Consider the following 24,908-nt stretch of genomic DNA (forward strand, 5'->3'; position numbering starts at 1 on the left):
GTATTTTTTTTTTTAAGATTTTATTTATTTATTTGAGAAAAAGAGGTAGAGCAAGCGAGAGAGAGAACGCATGCAAGTAGGGGCAGGAGCAGAGGGAGAGGGACAAGCAGACTCCATGCTGAGCGCATAGCCTGAAACGGAGCTTGATCCCACAACCCCAAGATCATGACCTGAGCTGAAATTAAGAGTCAGATGCTCAGCTGACTGAGCCACCCAGGCACCCCTATCCTGTGTGTTTCTTAATTATGATGGCTTCCTACTATCATTACTCAGTATTTCAAGGGACAAAAAACAGCAAAAGTTTCAATATAAAGGATAATGGATATAATTCCATATATCAGATTGTCTTTAGAATTTCAAAATTTTTTGGATGTCTTCTCAGATAGAATTAGATTGTCATTGATTTACTTCATTAGTCAGGGGAGATTCAACAGCTGACTTGTCTGTGCATGTGGTTCACTTCTAGCACATTATCAGTATGGACTCTAATATACAGTTTCTTTGCAGGAATCTTTTTGACATTTGTTTGTTTTGTGAGATTCGGTTTAGTTAAATCCAAAATCCACTTAACTAGGTATGTAGAACCACATCCCAGGATGCTGAAAATAAAGGTACAGCAAGGTGCCTCTGTCACCCTTCTGTATCATTTCCTCATGGATTATTCCTGACACATGATAGTCTGACGTACAGACCAAGTGAGAATGCCAGTGTCAATCTATATATTAAATACTCATTAAGGTTTATTTCATTTTTTAGGTTGAAATGACAATAAAAGTTCAAAATTTTTTTCCCACAACCTAAGGGACGATCTTACATTTCTGCTTTAGAAACTGCTAGTTTTAAAGAGCCCCAAACACTTTTTTATCATTATCAAAGACAGCATGGATCAAGTTAACTATCAGAAATCAGAGGAAAGGTAACTTTTGCCAGTAAAAGTTGGAAGTGGATCTAAAAAATGAAAAATGGTTAGTCTTCACTGCCTGTCTATACATACTGTCTACAGGCCAGGTTTTAAATATGTTCTAAGATTTAATGAGCTTGAACCCCTTAAATGCTTTGTGATTTTTAGTGAAAAGGTAAAACAAGCCCCTGTTTTAATTGAAATGACATATGAAAACATTCATTCAGTAACATATCAAGTCCCATGAAAATGTAAGATATTCTCTTATTATTCCATCTTTAAAGAAAACACGTAAAATATCTGAAAACTTAAACAAGTATAACTGGCATTTTTTCTACTTCATTATTTTCATGTACTATTCAGTACAGTCCAGGGAAAAGTAGAACATTACGTGAATAACATTATAAGATTTCTGGGTTTGTTTGTTTTGTTTTTACTTTGCATTCGAAGTTGGATAATTACATTAATTTAAGCTATAATAACTAATTTCTAATTCTTTAGCAATCTCAGATCCTCTTCATATATTTTTCACTCTCTTCCTAGACTCAAAAAAATTTATGCTGTATGCAATTCTGATGGGCTGACTGGAGTTAAATTTCATTATTTTTTCAGGTTTACTTAGTGGGTTAAAACATTTCAACATTAATAATTTTTAGCTTCAGATAGTTTAGCTCTGAATTCTACCAGCCAAACCACAAAGTTTCAAGTTGTGTTCAATTCCCAGGTTCAGCTCCAATGGTGGTTAGAAAGAGAGAACATGCCAAACCAGAATAGTCTCAGTTAGTTGCTTCTTGGAAACTCAGAGTGAATACAACATTTACTACACACAGAAGACACCAGTAAAATATAATCAGCTTTATATAGTTTAGATTCTGGGCTTCAACCCTGCCTGAGAAATAAAAGAACTGAAAGAAAATAACCAGTGGTGAAGATCACTCAAATATCAACAAGGAAGCAAATATTAATAATTAGTTCAAAGGAGAAAGAATTATTCCCAAGAAAAGAAAGTCTAATTGTACTAAATTAAAAATGAAGCCTCGTCATTTTAATCTTTAGAGAGACTTAATGGTTGAGATGAATGTGAAACCTGGACCTGTTAGGACCTAAAACCAAGTTAACTCTCCTCTCATTCAAGATGGGGGCAACAGGATGGTCCATCTGCCAAACCAATACTTCCCCCAAGAAAATGTAAGGACTGCCTGGTTCTGATCTAAGAGCTCTGGAAACTCTGTATCATTTTTTTTTAAGATTTTATTTATTTATTTATTTGAGAGAGAGAGAGAGAGAGCACATGAGAGGGGAGAGAGGCAGAGGGAGAAGCAGACTCCCCACTGAGCAGGGAGCCCGATGCAGGACTCGATCCCAGGACTCCAGGATCATGACCTGAGCCGAAGGCAGTCGCTTAACCAACTGAGCCACCCAGGCGCCCTGTATCATTTTTTTTTTTTTTAATGACACTCTTCACCCATCATTTGTCTCCATTTGCTCTACAACTATGCAGAAATATGATTAGGCCTTCAGACCTACAGAATTCATTTGAAAAATAACTAATTCTCAAAATCCTAACACAAACAAACAAAATCACAATCTCAGAAAGGCCAGGTACCACTTTGCCTTGTGAAAAAAACCTTGGATCTTAAATTACGTTACATCAACATGTGGAAGATTTTATTTCATATTAACAACTGCTGTCTTTCAAGTACATGGGAAGGGACGAAAAAAGAGAAGGAAGGGGAACAGAGCAGAAAAACACAGGAGGACATGGAAATGACAAGTACCCCAAGCTTCACAGTTAAAAAAACATCAAACAGTATCAAGGGACATAATCATGCATTTAACCATCATAGAACATGTGCCATATAAAAGATTCTATGAAATCTTTACGGAGAGAGATGTTTATTTCTAAATCAGGAAGTGAGTGAAGAATTAGGAACAATGATCCAATCAACCACATCTGCTAAACTCCTGTATTAGGACAGAGGCCTGGTTATCTTGCCTTTCAAAACACTGGGCAGGATAAACAAACCACATCAGCGGAATAGGGTCAAGGAAAGCCGATTAGAAATTTCTCCCTAGTACTCCTACTGCTGTTGTTACACATGGAGTGCGCCTTAACCTGACTAGATTTCGAAGGAGATGAGACCCATCGTGGCCGACCTGCACACCCATGAGCAAGAAAAATAAATGTTTGCCGCTGTTTTAAGCAGTGTAAGCAGCCAAAATTGATTAATCAAGCATTTATGTCTTGTACTTCACTGTTTACGCATGTCTATCACACGCCTGGCCCTTGTAGGCATTTAAGTTTACAACCCTGCCTTATTAGCTCCTGTGATCTTGCAGGCCACAGCTAACCTTGCCAATAAGAAAGAAAAAGAACTGTATATTTAACTGTTCTGAGGAAAGATTAGGATGCCAAAATAGGAGTCTGGCATTCTGCTCCCATCGTTTGGGGATAGTAGAATAGTCACTTCCAAAGCAAAACTGATCCACTCAAGGAGGACACCTGGCCGCCTTAAATCATGAACAAAGCATGGAAATGAGTCAGGAAATACAAATAATATAAAAATGTGCTACATCCTTTCTTAGTATTTAGAGCAAGGATCTGGGTATAATCATCCCTCTTAGATGTTATAAAGATTTGGCAGTGCTTCATAGGTTTACTCTTCCAGAGGTACTCTTGAACAAAGATATGCAGATCTTATATCCTTTTTTGTTGAGATGAGTTTAGACCAGTACTCTAGTCCAGTAACCTCAGGATTACAATATGAAAACACTTTTTTTGGCAATCCCTTTAAATACAACCTTAATTTTACCGAATCACATTAGCATCTTTATTTTACATTCTCAGCAGGGTGATCTTGACCCCAAGGGTGAAACCTGGTTTTGATAGGGGAGGGGGGAGGTTTTACTCTTTTTCTATCTAAAACACAGATATACAGACCATACATAAACAGGTATACAGTGTATCTGTGGTATTAAAATCTCATGCGGAGGACTTTATTAGAAAAAAAAAATGTCTAAAAAGCTCCTAAGGGGAGAAAATGAAAACAGGATTGAGAAACACTGATTTAATCTACATGATCCCCTATGAGAAAGCTACCATGTGGTTTGACCTCCACATAATGTAAACTTTTAAACTTTAAATTTCAAACGTATCTTTACTACCAATCATCAGTAATAACAGATGCAGAAATTATCTGCTTAGATATTCCTCAAGTATGGAATTTGACGTTCTCAGGGAATGGGACAAAGTCCTGTAGTTCAATCTCATCTGTGATTCTGCAGAGGCAGTTTCTCTTTGATTTTCTCCTCTGCTACTTCTGTTTCGGCACAACTGCTTCTCTAGTTCCACTTTTGATCTTGGTGCTGTAACTGCATCTACACAGATTCAGTGACGTTCACATCAATCAAAACTGGGGAATCAGGAAAGAGCAGCTATAAAAATGCCAGCAGAATGTTTCAGACTCATTCTTACTCCCTCCGTTGTCTCCAGGCTCATCTAAGTTTATTCTACCAGTTTCCTTACCTATCTCTCACCACTTCTAACTTCTATCTGATATCTGGAACTCCAGGTTTGACCTTTTAACCAGAAACAAAGATCAGGCAATGCAATTAATTAGACACCTGCATTGATACCATATTAGTTCTCTATCACTCTGTAATAAATTACCACAGACTTACCAGCCTAAAACAACACCCGTTTCTTATCTGACACTTCTGTAGGCTAGCAGTCAGTCTGGATGGGCTTGACAGGGCTCTCTGCTCAGTCTCACAGGGCCAAAATCAAGGTGCCGGCTGAGCAAAATCCACTACTCCGCAGCCACGGGTCTGAGCTCCCTGTGTCCTTGCTGGCTGTCATCCGAGGACTGCTCACTGCTTCTAGAGGCCACCTACCTACATTCCTTCTCACAGTCTTTCTGATTTCTACTTCTCTAGCCAGAGAAAGCTCAGTTTCCAAGGGCCACTGGAAGTAGATCAGGATAATCTCCCTCTCTTAAAGTCGATTGTGCCATAGAACATACCATAATAATGGGAATGATACTTTATCATATCCACAGGTTCCAGGGGTTATGGCAGAGCATCTCTGGGAGGCCATTTTAGAATTCTGTCTACCACAGTCTCCGAGAATGGATAGGTAATAATATCAAGTTTTTTAAGACTTACACACATACACACACAGACATATATGCATGCATACATATATAAACATACATCTATAGTGACAGCCAGGCTCTAAGAAGGACCCAGTGATCTCACTCTGGTATTCACACCCTTCTGTAGTCCCCTCCCACACTGTAACAGGTATGTCTGTGTAATAGAATACAGCAGAAGGAATGCTACGTAACTTCCAAAGCTAGACCATAAAAAACAATGCTATTTCTACTTTGTTCCCTAAGATCATTTACTCTAGGGAAAGTCAACTGCCATGTCAGGAAGACAGGCAAGCAGTCCTGTGGAGAGGTCCAGGTGGCCAGTAACTGAGCCTTCCTGCCAACAAGAGCCAGGACCAACTTCCCACCCACATGAGTGAGCCATCTTGGAAGCATCCCGGCCAGCTCCAGTAAGGTTTTCAGATGACTGCAGCCTCATCAATACCTTGACTGTAATCTCATGAGAGACCATAACCAGAAAACCAGCTAAGATGATCCTGAATTCCTGACTCACAGAAACTGTGAGATAATAAATCTTTCTTGCTGTTTTTAGCCACTAAACTTTGGAATGATTTGTTAAACAGCAGTATATAACAAATCTATAAATATGCAACTACAGATATACAGATATTAGAGATATTTAAGAAAAAAACTCCTAAAATGAAAGAATCACTGAAGTTCATTAATAAAAGATCAATTAAGTAGAAAACTCATATTTCTTAAATGTACCATTTTGATAATTTTTAGTGGCATACAAATGAAAATGAATATTATACCTTAGAATAGCAATCTTTAAAAATTACTAAAGTTTGGCTTATTTCAAGATCCAAGGAGAGAATATGAGAGAGATAGCAATAAACAAAGCATTACAGTAAACAAGCACTATAAAGTATTTAAATACAAAATCATTCTCTCCACTAATATTTATTAAGTACCTTCTACATATGCTAATACTATGAATCTAACAATAAAAATAAAAAGACATAATCCCTGCTCACTTGGAATTTATTCTCCAATGAGGAAGACATGCACTAATTAATCCTACGAACACTACAACTTTAACAGTGACAAGTGCTACATAGAAGAACCATAGTACATGGTTCAGTTCTCTAGAAACATATGACAATTCTAAATATGTTAAGTTAAAACACAATAAAATAGGCTCAAAATACATTAAGTAAAAAATAATAGAACTACAAGTAAATGTGTCAATTCAACATTTTATTTTTTTTAAAGATTTTATTTTATTTATTTATTTGAGAGAGACAGAGAGAACGAGAGGGAAGAGAGTCAGAGGGAGAAAGCAGAACCCCTGCTGAGCAGGGAGCCAGATGTGGGACTCGATCCCGGGACTCCAGGATCATGACCTGAGCCGAAGGCAGTCGCTTAACCAACTGAGCCACCCAGGCGCCCCAATTCAAGAACATTTTAACAGCCTTCTCTAAATTACTATTAGGTCGAGCTGAGAAAAAAAAACTTGGTAAAGATGAAGAAGATTTGAACAACCCAAATAACAAGCTTAATTTAATGGTCATATGCAGAGCATTCAAATATTAGAGAATAATCATTCTTCTCAACCGCACCTGAAGCATTTATAAAAATCGATCACATATTAAACCTTAAAACAAGTTTCAGAAATTTTCAGAGAATCGGTATCACATAAAATTCTCTGACCAAATGAATTTAGGTTAACGATCTAATTTTGAAAAGATAAGTTTTTTAATTAAATAAATTAGATTTTCAAAAATTTCAAATAACTCATGAATTAGAAAAGCAATCATAATGGAAATTTTAAAATACCATTAGAACTAAATAAAGATGAAAATGCTTTATATAAAAAAATGAAGCAATCGATATTCATAGCCTACAAGCTCAGAGTTAAAAAAAAAAAGAAAAACTGAAAGTTAATGGATTAAATGTACAACAAGTTTGGGGGTGGGGGAGAATAATGGCAGAAAACATGCAATTACATAGGAGATAATAAAATAAAAGAAATAATCAAAGTAGAAGACAAAGAAAAGATATAGACAACCAAAAAAGAACAACAAAAAGCACAGTCCTTTGAAAAGACTATAATAGGGACACCTGGGTGGCTCAGTTGGTTAAGTGTCTGCCTTCGGCTTGGTTCATGATCCCAGGGTCCTGAGTCCCACATCACACTCCTTGCTCAGTAGAGAGCCTACTTCTCCCTCTGCCTGCCACTCCCCCTGCTTGTACTCACTCTCTCTTCTCTGACAAATAAATAAATAAAATCTTTAAAAAAAAAAGACTATAATAATATTCAAAACTCTGTCCAGACTTTTTAAAAAGAAAGGGAAAAGGAAGACAAAGTAAGTAATGTTAGGAATGAAAAGGGGAATAAAAATCACATATAGGGGGAGGTGGAGAGGGGGGACGGGTTAGCCTCTTGATGGGTAGTAAAGAGGGCACGTACTGAATGGAGCACTGGGTGTTATACCCAAACAATGAATCACAGAACACTACATCAAAAACTAATGATGTAATGTATGGTGATTAACATAACATAATAAAATAAAATTTTAAAAATCACATATAAAACCAGATTTTTTTATTTTTTTAAAACCAGATTTAAAGATAAGGAGAGTCCAGAGCGCCTGGGTGGCTCAGTTGGTTAAGCGACTGCCTTCGGCTCGGGTCATGATCCTGGAGTCCCTGAATCGAGTCCCACGTTGAGCTCCCTGCTCTGCAGGGGGTCTGCTTCTCCCTCTGACCCTCTTCCCTCTCGTGCTCCCTATCTCTCATTCTCTCTCTCTCTCTCTCAAATAAATAAATAAAATCTTAAAAAAAAAGATAAGGAGAGTCCAGTGAATAACTTTATGACAATAAATTTGAAAAATTAAAGACAATGCGCATATTCCTAAAAATATCATTCACCAAAACTACTCAGGAAGAAATAGAAAACCTGAATAGTCCTATAAATCATAAAGGAATTGATTTGTTTTTTTAATCTTCCCACAAGGAAAATACCAAGATCAGACAATTTTTCAGACAAGTTTTATCAAATATTCAAGAAACAATTCTAATTTGTACAAACTATTATAAAATATTAAAAAATAGATATTACACAGTTCATTCTACCAATTAACTCAAAATAGATCACACAAAAATTAATTCAAAATAGATCATAAACTAAATGTAAAACCTAAAACTATAAAACTTTAGAAGAAAACATAGCAAAAACTCACTGTGTCTTTGGCTGGACAAAGAATTTGTAGAGATGACCAAAAGCACAATCTATAAAAGAAAAAAACTGATAGACTGGACTACACCAGAATTAAAAGCTCCAAAAGCTACCATGAACAAACCAATGAACAGACAAGCCACAGACTGGAAGAAAACAATTGCAAATCCTATATCTGATAAAGGATTTGTATCCAGAATGTATAAAGAATGGCTTACAACTGAGTAACAAGAAAACAACCAATTAAAAAATAGGCAAAAGATCTGAACAGATATTTCACTTAAGAAAATACACAAATGGGGGCACCTGGGTGGCTCTGACTCTTGATTTTGGCTCAGATCACGATGTCAGGGTCATGGGATGAAGCTCCACCTGGGGTTCCACTCTCAGCAGGGAGTCTGCTTGGGGATTTTATCTCCCTGTCCCTCTGCCCCTCCCCCTGCTCACGCACAGGCATTCTCTCTCTCTAAAATAAATAAATAAATCTTAAAAAAAAAAAAAAAGAAAATACATAAATGGCCGGTAAGCACATGAATAGGTGTTCAGTATCATTAGTCATTAGGGAAGTGCAATTAAAACTACAATGAAACTGGCAATTCCACAGCAAGCCTGGCTGTGAGAGTAGGGATGAGGTGGCCTGTGGTCCCCCCAGTGGCACAAGGGGGAGGAAAAAAACCCCTACAATGAAATACCACTATACACCCACTGGAATAGCTAAAATAAAAGAGATAAACAATACTAAATGTTAGTGAGGATGTGGAGAAACAAACCATCACACTTTGCTAGTGAGAATGTGAAATGGTACAGCTATTTTGGAAAGCAGTCTGGCAGTTTCTTAGAAATTTCAACATACAGCTATCATATGATCTAGCCACTCACTCCTAGTAATCTACCCAAGAGAAACAAAAACCTATGTCCATACAAAGACATATCCGTGAATGTTCATAGCAGCATCATTCCTAATAGATGAAAAATGGAAACAATCTAAGTGTCCATCAACTGATGAGTGGATAAACAAAATGTGCTACAGCCATACAATGGAATACAAATCAACAATTAAAAGGAACAAACTAGGGGCACCTGGGGGCTCAGTCATCAAGCGTCTGCCTTTGGCTCAGGTCATGATCCCAGGGTCCTGGGATCGAGTCCCACATCAGGCTCCCTGCTCAGCAGGAAGCCTGCTTCTCCCTCTCCTACTCCCCCTACTTGTGTTCCTGCTCTCTCTGTCTCTCTCTCTCTGTCAAATAAATAAATTTTAAAAATCTTTTAAAAAAATAAAATAAAATAAAAGGAACAAACTACTAATACATACTACAACATGGATGAACCTTAAAAACGTCACACTATGTGAAAGAAACCAAAGACAAAAGACTACATTTTAATATGATTCCACTTATATGAAATGTTTAGAAAAGGCAAATATATAGAGACAGAAAAATAGATCAGTGGGTACCCAAGGCTGAGGATGGAAGCAGGGATTACCTATAAATATGCATGAGGGAAATTTTTAAGGTGATGGAAATGTTCTAAAATTAGATTGCGGTGATGACTTACTAGAAAATTACCAAATGTTGAATTATGCAATTAATAATGGTTGAGTTTTTATAGCATTTAAATTGTACCTTAATAAAACTGCTTTTAAAATAACCAAATGATGGGCGCCTGGGTGGCTCAGTCGTTAAGCGTTTGCCTTTGGCTCAGGTCATGATCCCAGAGTCCTGGGATCGAGCCCCACATCGGGCTCCCTGCTCCGCGGGAAGCCTCCTTCTCCCTTTCCCACTCCCCCTGCTTGTGTTCTCTCTCACGCTGTGTATCTCTCTGTCAAATAAATAAATAAAATCTTTAAAAAAATAATAATAACCAAATGATTTATGAAAAGATATTCAAACTCATTAGTAATCAGGAAAATGAAAACTAAGATCATAGATGCCAAAGATGGGCGTAAGTTAAGAAATTTGATAATACCAAGGCATGAAGATATAGAGCAAGAAGAATTCCTGCACACCACTGGTAGGAATTTAAACAGGCACAACCACTCCGGAAAACAATTTGTCCTGATTCTGCAAAGTTACATTCTGTACATATCCTATAACCAGGAAATCACTCCAAGGTAGATACCCTAGACAGGGGCCAGATAGTAAATATTTTAGGCTCTACAGACCATGAGATCTTTGCCACAACTAACTCGACTCTGCCTTCTATCATATAAACATCAGCAAACAAAACATAAACAAATTAGCATAGTTGTATTATAATAAAACTTTATTTACAAAAACAGACATCAAGCTAGATTTGATCATTGGGCAGTAGTTTTGCCAATCCCTGCCCTAGAGAAATACTTATACATGTGATGCAGGGGACATGTACAACAATTTTCATAGGACTTGTTTATATTAGCAGCAAACTAGAAACAACCCAAAAGTTCACTCACAGGAAAAAAAGCTAAATAAATTGTGGCATATTTTCAAAATGGAATATGATACATCAGTAAAAGGGAATTATACTCCTGCTACCTGAAACAACATGGATAAATCTTAGAAAACACTATTAGGTAAAAAAAGCAATTCATAGAAGAGATATGATTTAATCACAGAAATGATTTAATAGAGCTCAAAATTAAGCAAAACTAAATAAAATGTTGTTATAGCTCCTATTTAAGTACATAGATGGTAAAAGAAAACTATACGGAAAAAAATTATAGGAATGGTAAAAATTCAGGAATACACATACACATCTCAATAGAAGGCCAAAGATAGGATCAGGGAGAAGACCATTAGTTTCAATGGTTTTGGTATTGTTCTGGTTCTTACTAAGTCATAGGGTCAAAAGACTTCATAAATTACACATGCAGGATATATTTAATCTTATACATATATATAAAATATACATTAAAATTTTGTTATTAAAAGGTAAACAGAAATACTCCCTATACTCAGCTGAAAAAAATCCCAAAATAACTGAAGAGGCTACCTGTAACTAAAACAGAAAGTAAAGAACTAGCCACTAATAAGCAGTCAAAGTATTCATGCTCCAAGTCAGCCAAGAGAGATTATGACAAAATACCAATATGGCTTGTAACTACCACTTGGATTCAGAAAGAATTGACAAATGCCAAGTGAAAAAGTATTAAAAATTATTCTAAAACTTAGAAAATAAAAAAGTAGGTGTTGGTTAATCTTAAGTTCAATATTTGCTATTTAAATAACTTTATAAGTATGGAACACCGCTGTTATAAACTCATTTGAAGAGGTCCAGCTAGAGTGCAAAAAGATTACATACAATAGGATTCTGGCACCATCTGGTGGCAGTACCCTGCAACAGCAGGGTTTTTTTGTTTTCTTTAAAGAGTCTCTCGCTCATTTATCAACTATCTAATAGGCATCCTCCAAGCATAGTACACACACATTTTTAAATCTTTCTTAGAAGACAGGGCATAAAATAAGGTATAGTATCTAAAACAGAATGCCCATCTTCAAGAAAAAAAATCTACACCTGAATTTATGACTATCAGAATGTCCGAGTCTGCTCTTGCTTAGAAGTTTGCTTAAAGTATCTATGCTCCTAGAACTCTCAAGCAAGAAGTTCCTCAGGAGTATCCTGGTTAAGTCCATGAGTCACACTGGACCAGTAAGCACGCCAATGCAGCTTGCAAGGAAAAGAACTGTGGTGGTTTTTAAATATCTTCAATCTCACTATGGAAAATATAGAGGTTCCTCAAAAAATTAAAAATAGATCTATATACAACTCAGAAATTCCTCTTCTGGATATATACCCAAAGGAAATAAAAACAATTTCATCAAGATATCTGCACTCCAATGTTTATCATAGTAGTATTCTCAATAGCCAAGATATGGAAACAACCTAAATGCCCAACACAGATGAATGGATTTAAAAATGCGGCATATATACACAATGGAATATTACTCAGCCATGAGGAGGGAAGATAACCTCTCATTAGCAACAACATGAATGGACCCTGAGTACATTATACTAAGCAAGATAAGTCAGACAAAAAAATGTACTGTACGATATCAGTTATATGTGGAATCTAAAAAAGTTAAACCTGTAAAAAAAAAAAGAGTAAAATGGTGGTTAAAAGGGGGTGGGGTGGGGAGATAAGAGTGCTGGTGTTTGGGGCACCTGGGTGGCTCAGTTGCTGTGTCCAACTCTTGATTTCAGCTCAGGTCATGATCTCAGGGTCTTGAGATTGAGCCCTGCACCAGGCTCCATGCTCGGCAGGAGATTCTTTCCCACTGCCCCTCATCCCCTTCCCCGCTCACCTGTGCCCTCTATCTCTCTCTCTCTAAAATAAATAAATCTTTAAAAAAAAAAAGTGATGGTGTTTAACAGTACAAACTTGTAATGAAAAGTAAATAAGCAATAGCGATCTAATGCAGTCTAATGAATATAGACAATAATATTGTACTATAATTGTGTAATGTGATAAATATTGATATATCAGCAATCATATTACAATATATCAATGCATTAAAGTAACATAATGAAAACCTTAACCTTACATAATATTACATGTCCAATTTATTCAGTTAAAAAAAATGTCCTTGGGGCACCTGGGTGGCTCAGTCAGTTAAGTGTCCAACTCTTGATTTTTGGCTCAGGCATGATCTCAGGGCTGTGAGATCAAGCCCCACATGGAGCCTGCTTGAGATTCTCTCTCTCCCTCTGCCCCTCCCCTCTTCCCCTCTCTGAAAGAAAGAAAATGTCCTTGAATTCTTGACACTTCTTTCAAAAAGTAGACCCAATTTTGCCTTTTCTAGAACATGAGCTGTACTTAATGACTCGCTTCTAAAGAAGAGAATGTGGCAGAAATTAACGGTATGTAACTTCCACAGCTAAATCATCAAAGGCATCGCCACTTCCATCTTGCCTTCTTTTGGATTACTCACCCTAGGGGAAGTCAGCCACCATGTCATGAGGAACTCAAGCAGCCTGTGGAAGAGCCCACTTGGAGAGGAACTGTGACCTCCTACCAACAACCAGCAAGAACTTCCCAGTTATGTGAGTGAGCCCTCTTGGAAATACCCTCCAGCCCCACAAAGCCTTCAAGATATTGCATCCCTCACCAATATTTCTGAGCTAAGCCGCTCCCAAAGAAACAGAAATAGCAAGTATTAATTGTTGTTTTTAAGCCACTTCATTTTGAAGTAATTTGTTGTGCAAATATACATAACTAACACAACCTATCATATCCTAGAACCAAATTTTATCTACAACAGAAACCCATTTGTGTTGGGTGTTGGTATCTCACCAACACCCAACACAAAAAATTTTTTATAAATTTTTATTTTTTTTATAAATTTTAGGTATTTTTATAAATTATAGGTATAAATATAAATATTTATAAATTTTATAAATTTTTATATTTTATATAAATAAAAACACATTTATATGTTATTAAACTCACTTCAGTTTAATACTATGATTTGCCCACATGTTAATAAAATTTCAAAGTTTCCTTCCTAATACACTAAGTAGTGTGCCTTTTTTAATTCCCCCAAATTGTTTCATACTATTTCATAATATTCATCATTTTCTAAGTTAATTTTAAGAAACAGCAACCTAAGCAGACTTTAGGTGGTCAGCAAGGACGGTTTTGAATATCTTTATTTTTGCAAAGCGACTATACTAGGTCCTGAGTGGAGAACCATGCCCTTGAGGCATGAAATAATTCATGTTTTTCAACTAAACTTTTTCCCCTGGCTCTGAAAGTTATAGGTAAATGGGAGGTTTGGAAAGCTTCTCCTTTACCTCTGTGAGGGATCCACAAGCCACACCACCGTGCAGGGCTTCATCCAATGCAGAAAGGGTTGTAGCTAAGAAGGCTGGTGAGATAGAGGAAGACATTTGCATCTTCATCCCATAAGCCTGAACGAGAAAAAGACATTCTTTTCAATCTCCATGCTTATTCAAAACAAGAGAACAACTCCAAACCTCAATTTCTAGCAGCTGGAACCCCAATTCATCTCTCTCTTCCTCAAACATTTATTTGTTAAACAAAGATTTAGTCCATGCCAGAGACCATGCCAGACTATGGGGATATGACAGAAGAGACAGGCCCTGCCCTCACAGTACCTACGGTCACCCTGCAATTGAAATCAGGACTGGAAACTAGGCAATTACAATACAGTTATCAGAGATACCATGACAGGGAAAGGGGATTCACAGAGGCAGTGTACCTGATCTATGGATTTTGTGATCCAGGAAGACTTCAGAAGGAGCTGGATGTCTGAGCTAAAATGTGAAATAGCTGTTAAGCAAAGGAAATATGCATGTTCCTCCCAAAGAGACAGAACGTACAAAGAAAGGGAGAAAATGGGAATAAAAACTACAAAAAATGAAGAGTTCATTTAGAAGGGTTGAAAGAGGGAGTGTGGTCACAGTGGGGCCAGTGATGAGGCTGGAGAAATAAGCAGGAGCCAAATCATGTAAGAACCTTGTTGGAAGTCTGGGGTCAATGTGGAGAGCAACAAGGAATGACATGCTCAAGTTATCTTTTCAAACCAAGGTTGGTCTGTGAAGAATAGCCTGAAGGTAGGTACGGTAGCCTGATAAACGGCCCCCCCAAAAGATATCTGCATCAAATCCTTGGAACCTGTGAATGTTACCCTCTTCTGAAAAAGGGCCTTTAAAGATGTGATTAATGTGATTACATACCTAGCAATGTTTAAGAACGCTTACCTCTGCAATTTTTAACATTAAAAATTACTACTATTTTATTAAATTGTCCAAATAAACTGAGGTCAGGCCATAGAACTGTAATTATTCATTCATTCATTCATTCAACAAATACTGAGTACCTACTGCATGCCATACATATACTATGATAAACTCTGGGAACAGAAACAGAGACAGGGGAGCCTGGGTGGCTCAGATGGTTGAGCTTCTGCCTTCGCCTCGGGTAGTGATCCCAGGGTCCTGGGATCGAGTCCTACATCGGGTTCCCTGCTTGTGCTCTCTCACTCTCTCTGTCAAATAAATAAATAAAACCTTAAAAAAAAAAAAAAACAGGAGAGGAGATTCCTCAAAACCTTCTAAAAAAAAAAGAAACAGACAGTTTTTAACCACTTAAAGTTTACAACTTAATAAATCTATGTATGAAATCCAAGGCCCTTCTGCTTCTGTGAGAATGTAGGAAAACTGGCATATTAATATTTATAAGCCATAAATTGCCCATCTCTGTCCAATCTCACCTATTAAATTCTTAGATCATTTAAACCATGGATTATCACATTTTTCTAAGGCTATACTCAGGTACATTAAAAAAAGAAAAGAAAAGCTACAGAAAAAAGTCATGTGGTAGCATCTGATTTAGAAATGTCTGAATATTGTCTGCAATATATCAGGCTGTTGTCTGATAGGTGGGCCTGGGGACATTTTATCAAACGTGTAAAGGCTGCCCAATCTGTCAACACTGAAGTACTTCCTTAGCAACTATAAGTACACTAATCACTAGAATAATAGATTTAGTGACACATAAAAAAGACTGAAATGAAGGAACAAAGACTTCAGCAATGATAATATGTATATAAATGAAATAAAAAGGAATATTTTGGTATGCCACTCCACCAGTTTTTCTTCCCTATTGGTGGCTGCTTCTTCTCAGAAGCATCATTATTTAGGGTGCCTGGGTGGCTCAGTTGGTTAAGCGACTGCCTTCGGCTCAGGTCATGATCCTGGAGTCCCGGGATCGAGTCCCGCATCGGGCTTCCTACTCAGCAGGGAGTCTGCTTCTCCCTCTGACCCTCTTCCCTCTCATGCTTTCTATCTCTCATTCTCTCTCTCTCAAAGAAATAAATAAAATCTTTAAAAAAAAAAAAAAAGAAGCATCATTATTTAATCTGATCTTAACTGTTGGCTTTGCTCAGAACTTGGTCTTGGATACACTTATCTCATTATCACATATTTACACTGATGGCTCCCAAATGTATACTGCTACGACAGACCTCTACCTCAGATTCCAGATCCACGTATCAAACTGCCTGCTTAGTATCTCCACTCAATGTTTTATAAGCACCTTACATTCAGGAAGTACTAAATTAAATTCATGATCTGCCTCCCTCAAGCCTGATCCTCTTTCCAGCATTCCTTATCTCAGGAAGTGGGACTATCCAGTTTCCCAAAGCAAAAAAATCAAGGAATCATCCGTCACTTTCCTGTATCTCACCAACACCCACCAGCAAACAATCACCAATCCTATTCATTCTCCCTCCTAAACATCTCTCATAACAACTAACATTATGCCATCTGCACTGACACCACACTAATAATGCAAGTTACAATCACTTTCTGTCTGGAATACAGGAGTAGGTACCTAACTGGTCTTCACAAATATTTTCCTACTCCTTTTCAATCACTTATCTATGTTCAAGACTGAGTTGTTGTTGTTGTTTATCATTAAACTTTTGTTTTAATGGGTCTCAAAATTCTGTGACAGATTTTTGGTCAAGTTGTGTCCATTAAAAAGTACTGATTTTAAAAATTAATAACTTGAAACTGCCACACATACACACAAAAACAAATGGTCCACAAAACATTCTCCTTTCCTTCCAAAGGTTTTGCCATGCATTGTTATCTTTAACCAGTCTTTTACTATTAAACTTAATTGGCCATTTGACACAAACAGTCCTGAGACCTTTCTTCCACCACTGATGAAGACTGGGGTGGCAGGTATTGGGGATAATATTCATTTAGCCTCTGAGCTTTCTGGGCAGACTTGGTGACCTGGCCAGCTCCAGCAGCCTTCTTATCCACTGCTTTGATGACGCCCACAGCAACTGTCTGTCTCATGTCACCAACAGTAAAACGGGCCACAGGAGGATAGTCAGAGAAGCTCTTGACATGCATAGGCTTGCCAGGAACCATATCAACAATGGCAGCATCACCAGATTTCAAGAACTTGGGACCATCTTCCGGCTTTTTTCCAGAATAATGATCTATCTTCTCCTTCAGCTCAGCAAACCTGCAAGCAATGTGAGCTGGGTCACAATCCAGCACAGGTGCATATCCAACACTGATTTGGCCTGGATGGTTCAGGATAATCACCTGAGCTGTGAAGCCAGCTGCTTCCATGGGTGGGTCATTTTTGCTGTCACCAGGCACATTGCCACGATGAACATCTTTGGCAGATCCATCATTCCTTTTTTAATATTATTTTTATTTATTTGAGAGAGACAAACATAGGGAGAGAGAACACAAGCAAGGGGGAGAGAGAGAAACAGGCTCCCCTCTGAACAGGGAACCTGCCATGGGGCTTGATCCCAGAACCCTGGGATCATGACCTAAGCTGAAGGCAGACGCTCAACCAACTGGGCCACCCAGGTGCCCCCAGATACGTCATTCTTGACACTGAAGCCCACATTGTCTGCAGGAAGAGCTTCACTCAAAGTTTCACGGTGCATTTCAACAGACTTCAGTTTTAACATTGACTAGAGCAAAGGTGACCACCATGCCAGGTTTAAGAACACCAGTCTCCACTCAGGCCACAGGGACAGTACCAATACCACCAATTTTGTAGACATCCTGGAGAGGCAAACACAAGGGCCTGTCAGTTGGATGAGCTGGTGGCAGAAATGCCATCCAGAGCTTCAGGCAGTGTGGTTCCACCAGCATTCCCACCTTTGCGGGTGACTTTCCATCCCTTGAACCGAGGCATGTTAGCACTTGGCTCCAGCATGTTGTCACCATTCCAACTAGAAATTGGCACAAATGATTCTGTGTCAGGGCTGTAGCCAATTTTCTTAATGCAGGTGCTGACTTCCTTAACAATTTCCTCCTATCTCTTCTGGCTGTAGGGTGGCTGAGTGGAATCTATTTTGTTAACACCAACAATTAGTTGTTTTACACCCAGTGCGTAAGCCAGAAGGGCTTGCTCATGGGCCTGCCCATTCTTGGAGACACCTGCTTCAAATTCACCAACAGCAGCATGCAACAATCAGGACAGCACAGTCAGCCTGAGATGTGCCTGCAATCATGTTTTTGATAAAGTCTCTGTGCAAGACTGAGTTTTTAAAAACACAGATTATAACCTTTATGACTTTTTATTGCTCTCAGAATAAAGTTCAAAATCCTTTACATGGTCTGTAAGCCCCATGATCTGACTCCTGCTTGCTTCTCTGACTTCATCTCTGAGGTCAATCTGCTCCTCACCGCTATGTTCCATTCACACCAGCCTTGTTTTACTGCCAGGAAACACCATTCTCCTTCTCTTCACAGGGCTTTTGCACATCCCGGTCCCACTGCCTGCAGACTCCTCCATGCTCACCTCCTTCCTGACTTTGCCTATCTCTCCCCTATTCATCCTTCAGGTTTTAGCTAAAGTGTCACTTCCCAGGAGGAGCCCTTCCCAACCCCAGAACTAAGTAATGTACCCTGTTACTAAGTTTCAGAGCTTTTTGTACTTTTCCTTGATAGGACTTATCATTACTACAAATAACCGTTTATGTAATTATATGTGTAATGTCTGACTTCTCCCACTAGACTGTAAGCTGCATGAGGGCAGGATGTTACCATGTTCACTACAAGATCGCCAGGACCTGACAGAGTACCTGCTACATGGTTGGCACGAAATAAATACTAGTTAAAGGAATATATAAATGAACAAAAAAAAAATCTTCCCTGGAAAAATGAACTGATGCTAAGCCAACGTTTGAAGCAAGACCCAAATCTACAGAATGCTACAGAAATGAACATACAACAAAGGAGAAAGATGGCTTCTTGAAACGGCATTTGGAATGGTATTGAAACCATGGCTGAAGTGGTAGCAGAAGTGGAGATGAAAGGTGAATTTCCTGCCCATGCTCTCCCCTAACTAATCCCCTAACTAGAAATATGCCATAGATATTGACCAAACAGAATGACACACGTCAAACTAAAACACTTTCTTGGTGCTTTACAAGCTTCAAAATAGAAACAAGTTAATTTGAACCTGGTCACAGAATCATCACTTACTATTTTAGCTCTCTTCCTTCTCCCATAAAACAAAGCGAGCTGTTCAAAGCACCAAGGTCAATGACAAAGCTAAGACAGTGCCAATCCCCAGCTCCAATTCGTATTCTTCTGGCTACTTTGCCTATGAGGTATTTTCTTAGATCACAAGCTAAATCTGAACAAAAGAAAAGACTATCTATTCATTAATTTCAGAATTTTCAAATGACACTAACATCCCTTCCTTCCCACTTCATAGAATTGAACTCCACTTTATTGCTCAGTGGTTACCAAATTTCAGTATAAGGTGTAAGGTAAGTAATCTATAATCCACCTAAATAAATACATTTGTAAAGCACTGAACAGACTTTTAGGCACTCTTATTCTGGGAAAACAAGATATTTTCAAACCATGCACTAAACCCACATGTTGAAAAGCTAAAGTTATGAAACAGAAAGTATAAAAAAATACTACAACTTGATGAGGATTTGTTATAAAAGACTTTAACTCTTCTCAAGGGTGAGCAAAGTTTTTGGGTGCCTAGGTGGCTCAGTCGGTTAAGCAGCTGCCTTCGGCACAGGTCATGATCTCGGATCAAGCCCTGCTCAGGCTCTGCACTCAACAAGAGTCTGCTGCTCCCTCTCCCTCTGCCCTTCTCCCCAGCTCAGGCTCGCTCGCACTCTCTCTCTCTCAAATAAATAAATAACATCTTTAAAAAAAAAAAAAGAGTGAGCAAAGTTCTTAAGTATTATTTATTCAATCAAAAAGCAAGTGTAAATACAATATATGTACTTTATGATGTAGACTGATGATGATAAAAGTTAGTATTACAGAGACAGGGGTATTCTAAAATTAGGAGTATATTATAACTTAACCATGAGACCCACAAATTCTACCCAAACAAACAAAAGACAAAGATGACCTTTTGAAATATCACTATTAGCTTCAGAGGAAAAAACTTCCTGTTCCTTCCTCATTCCCATAATTAGGAACTGTCTCCCATGAACTACATAAATTTTTCACATATATTCTCATTAAAGGACTAACTCGATGGTGTGAATCAATATTTTTGAGGTGTTCATCTCTATTTTTGCTTTTGCCTCATCTCAAAAGAGATTTTTTTTTAAAAGATTTATTTATCTGAGAGAGAATGTGCATGCATGTATGCATGCATGCCGAGGGGAAAGGCAGAGGGAGAGTCTTAAGCAGACTCCCCACTGAAAGTGGAGCCCAACACAGGTCTCAGTCTCATGACCCTGAGATCATGATCTAAGCTGAAACCAAGAGTTGGTTGCTTAACCAACTGTGCCACCCAAGCGCCCCCCAAAAAAGATTTTAAATGAGATAAAGAATGATCGCAAAAATCATAACCAAAGCATAATAAAATACATATATATACCGTTTGCATCTGTGGGGCACAGGCCCTGCTGACCATACATATAAGTTCATGGACACCTCCATAACTAAGGCCAGTCATCTTCATAAGCTCCAGTGGGGAAAGACATAAAAAGTCCTAAAGAGACAATAAAAAGACTATTTTAAACATATTTGTGCAACAAAGATATTGGAATTAAAAAGAAACTTTTCATGGACAGTATCCATGTATAAAGCATAATTTGTTGTAGATCAAAGGTTTATATGTTTCTTATAGTATTTCCCCCTACATATGCCTTAACTGAAAGATATGATGCCATAAACTTATCTTCTAATTCTCCAATTTAGTTAGCATGTATCAGAGGACATATCAAGTAACATCACATAGCAGCAGCCTCCAACCCAGGTGTATATGAGCACCGCCCTAGGCCAGAATTTGGGCACAGACACCAGAATGTGTCAGGTTGAAATGGGTTTCTTACTAAGCTATGAGATCATTCAGAGGAAGTATTTAGTAATTGAGACAATAAAAGTGACTATGGAATGAAATGTTAAGTCTCATACTTTTAAGAGTGTCTTCAAGTATGAACATGAGGGTTATTAGATGTGTAAGAGGAATCAAAATACCATTAACACAAAAAGCAATTTTTTAAAATTGCAGCATACGCTGAAAATCTGTCTTATTAAGGATTAAATCCTAACATAAAACCTTATTTAACCTAAGAGGGATCTGCTTCACTATTGTGCTTAAAAATGCAACATCTGGGGCGCCTGGGTGGCTCAGTTGGTTGAGCGACTGCCTTCGGCTCAGGTCATGATCCTGGAGTCCCTGGATCGACTCCCGCATCGGGCTCCCTGCTCGACAGGGAGTCTGCTTCTCCCTTGACCCTCCCCCCTCTCATGTGCTCTCTCTCATTCTCTCTCCCTCTCAAATAAATAAAATCTTAAAAAAAAAATGCAACATCTGCTCTACTTCTTTCATTCATTGATAGGAAAATTATTCTATTAATTTCTCTTGCTTGCAAGAGACATAATCCATTTTGAATACCATCTCCTCATTTAAGTCCTATTTCTCATGTAACTGCAAAATTTCTTTCAAGTGGATGAAACTTCTCTAGAATCCCAAATAAATGGCATGAGTATACTTTACATTATGCTATAAGCATTCTCCCCTGACCCAAAATGCAAACATATTGGAATCTGGATAAATGAAATCACATTTGGAAATACAACCTAAGTGGCCTGTTATTTTAAATTAGCTTTTGGAGAAGCACTATAATTTATCTTTTTCTTTTTTTTTTAGAAAGTTCAATTTTCACATTTCAGGCTTATTTTCAAGTTATTAAGGGTATATTTAAAATTAATTTGTACTTAAAGTTTCTCCATGAGAAAAAGTACCTAAATTTTACCTGACAGGTAACAATCTGATGTCTGTTCAGACGGTCACACAGCTCTTGTGATAAACCCACTCGTCTGAGTTTCTTGCTACCCATGCCTTCAGATACAGCAGAAAAAGGACCCTGAAAAGAATTGGAAAAGGGCATAAGCAATGGTAGACAGTATCCAAAACACGCTACAAAATAAAAAACTCTTCAAGCTTCTCCAGAGACAAAATAAAATGTACAGTATTTAAAATATTACTGATAAAATAAAGGACAGCTACAGGATCCTCCTAAATGTCTGCCAAACATCCACACAGAGAAACAATACAATGTAAGAATGTGCATTTCACACAATTCTTTGGTATTTCTTACATGAATATAAAAACACCACTTCACATTTGTATAGCATCTTAAGATTTTCAATGCATTTATAAATTTTATTTGGATACGTAATTAACCCTCAAGGAATATTTCCAAGCAGCACTCCTTAGAAAGGCTTTACTTTCATTGCACTGTAACAACAATTTACTGTGCACCTACTATGTACCAGACACTGTTCCAAAGCTTTACATAAATTATCACATTTAATCTTCTCAAAAGCCCTATAAGGAAGTTTGATTATTGATCCAATTTTTACATATGAGAACACTAAAGCCTTGAAATGTTAGCTACTCCATAGTCACCAGAAAAAGTTAATGGTGGACCCAGAATTTCAACTCAGGAAGTCTGACTCTAAGACTTATCCTCTTAACTGTTAACACCCTGCTACAAGTCCATAATCATATTTAACCTCTCCTTTTTCTATGAGGCAGAGCAAACCTCTGAATCAAATGAGATTTTATTATTTCAGGTCTTACTTACAAACTGAAATTGTTTTTATTGTATTAGCTTCTCACATTCTCACATGCAATTAAATTTCACTCTTGTTGTTGAACCTCACTAGGGCTAAATGAGGCTCATGAAATATTTGCCTTCAGAGAACTAGAACACAATCACTGTGATTCCTTTCATTATGCATGCAAAGGAGAAGTTGTGTTCTCACTGAGATGGAAAGATATTCTTTGGATAGAGTAGAAACAGGAACTCTTCATGGTTCCAGGCAATAAAGCAATATAGCTCTCAGAAAAGGAGTGACATTTTGGAACAAAAATACATAGTACTGAGAATATAGATACCAGTTTATTTCCAATACCACAGCCCAAATTTCTATATAACATATAAATTCTCTGAATTAAATGAACTCTCTCCCTCCCTCCCCCTCTTCTCCCTCCCTTTCTCTCTCTCTCTCACATTCACGTGTGCATGCACACATACACACACACCTCCCAAACACAAAATACATCCCTTTCTTTTTTCTCAGTGGGAATTTGTCAGTATTGAATTGTTTCCCAAATAGTTTACTGTCTTTACAGATCAGCTAGTTCTGGGCAATAACACCATTTAGACTGATAAATTCAATCAAAAAGGGAAACCCAAACTACCTGGACTTTAACAATAACCAACTCTGCTATCTCAGCCTTATTAGGGCCACTCCCATCATCTGTCTGCACTATGCATACTGCCTGGTGTGGGGGGGTTATTCCCTACACTACCAAAAAAAAAAAAAATCCATTTGGCTCCTTCCACAGACACTTCTTAATCACAGGCTCTGCTGAGCCCTTGGGTACAAGAATCATTTAAGCATATTCCCTGCCCTTTGGGAACTCACAGTAAAAGATGAAAAGAGATGTATACACAAATAATTACAGTCAATGCAATGAGTACTGTCACTGGCATTTAAATGTGCTATGGAAGCAGACGGGAAGAAGCACCAAACTGGTCTGCAAAAGTCAGGTCAGTGCCACAATCCTGCCAGAGGCAGCTACCTAAAAATTCGCTCCAATCCTGTCATCCTTCAAAACTACCTGTGGGACCATTGTAATTTACCCATGGGATAAATTCAACACTTCTTAAGATCGCATAAAGACCCTTCATCAACTGGTCTCTCACATCCCTCTCATTCATGCATCTGATTGCAAGGCCCAGATCCTGGCCTCCCTGGCAGCTACTTCATCTCCTGGTGTCATTGTTTCTTCATCTGTAAAAACAAGGGTAACTCAAATATTTACCTCGTAGGAATGTAGTGAAAGATTAAAGGATTTGGATGGTGTCTGACACACAGCTCAAGGTTAACAATCATTACCATTATCAATTCAGGCAGCAAAACATCATTCACCGCCTCTTATCGGCTCTCTAGCCACAATATATTGGTAAGTTAAACCAACGGTCAGTCCTGACTCGATTTTCCTCCACAAAGCCTGCCCCCAACTCACTCTCTTCCTCTCCAATGTTCTCATCATACTTTGTACATATTTGTTGGATAATCTTATTAACGTTATTATTACAGCTTGCGTGTTCGTTTCTTCCACCAGACTTAAATTCCTGGTGTGTGTGTGTGTGTGTGTGTGTGTGCGTGTGTGTGTGTACGGTGTGTGTGTGTGTGTGTGTGTGTGTGTGTGTGTGTGTACGGCATGCCCGCACAGGTAAACAGGGGTGAGGGAAGCTATTCCATCCTGAAGACTGAAACCTTCCCTCCTCAACAAAATAAAAATCCTTATGTATGTGTGTGTGTGTGTGTGTGTGTGTGTGTGTGTGTGTGTGTGTGTGTGTGTGTACGGCATGCCCGCACAGGTAAACAGGGGTGAGGGAAGCTATTCCATCCTGAAGACTGAAACCTTCCCTCCTCAACAAAATAAAAATCCTTATGTAAGATGTTCAATGAAAACTGTTAACGATAATAGCTAATATTTATTGAGCCCTTATCACATGCCAAGTACTGTTCCAAGAGCTTCCGTCCGATGTTTTACCTCACTTTTCAGACTAAGGATACTGAGGCATTGAATTGAAAAACTTGTGCAAAGTCTATCAGCTAGCAAATGGCTGAGTCCGCATTCGAATCCAGAGATCGAGCTCCA

The 24,908-nt window shown here is 38.1% G+C and overlaps 1 protein-coding gene and 1 long non-coding RNA gene across 8 annotated transcripts in view; one reads left to right on the plus strand and one right to left on the minus strand.

Annotated features, from left to right (window-relative positions):
- LOC113908637 overlaps window positions 1-19,556 on the plus strand; it is a 52,038-nt gene extending 32,482 nt beyond the window's left edge. The window contains exons 3-5 of one of the 2 annotated variants that reach the window (XR_003515560.1): window positions 13,108-13,273; window positions 18,752-19,053; window positions 19,458-19,556. This is a non-coding gene — a long non-coding RNA (uncharacterized LOC113908637). The remainder of the gene's footprint in view (window positions 1-13,107; window positions 13,274-18,751; window positions 19,054-19,457) is intronic. The other variant, XR_004820118.1, reaches the window with a different exon arrangement.
- The window catches only part of RAD51B (RAD51 paralog B), a 635,945-nt gene that overhangs the window by 610,568 nt on the left and 469 nt on the right, over window positions 1-24,908 (minus strand). For all 6 annotated transcript variants that reach the window (XR_003515555.2, XM_027568936.2, XM_027568935.2 and 3 more), the window contains exons 2-4: window positions 21,982-22,092; window positions 20,598-20,711; window positions 14,024-14,140 (exon numbers count right to left, since the gene is read on the minus strand). Coding sequence is in view for 5 of the 6 variants with exons in the window: in XM_027568936.2 (XP_027424737.1) it covers window positions 14,024-14,140; window positions 20,598-20,711; window positions 21,982-22,065 (315 nt within the window). In the remaining variant the exon portion in view is untranslated. The remainder of the gene's footprint in view (window positions 1-14,023; window positions 14,141-20,597; window positions 20,712-21,981; window positions 22,093-24,908) is intronic.

This window comes from Zalophus californianus, chromosome 6 (genome assembly GCF_009762305.2).
Source record: "Zalophus californianus isolate mZalCal1 chromosome 6, mZalCal1.pri.v2, whole genome shotgun sequence".
NCBI classification, from domain to species: domain Eukaryota; kingdom Metazoa; phylum Chordata; class Mammalia; order Carnivora; family Otariidae; genus Zalophus; species Zalophus californianus.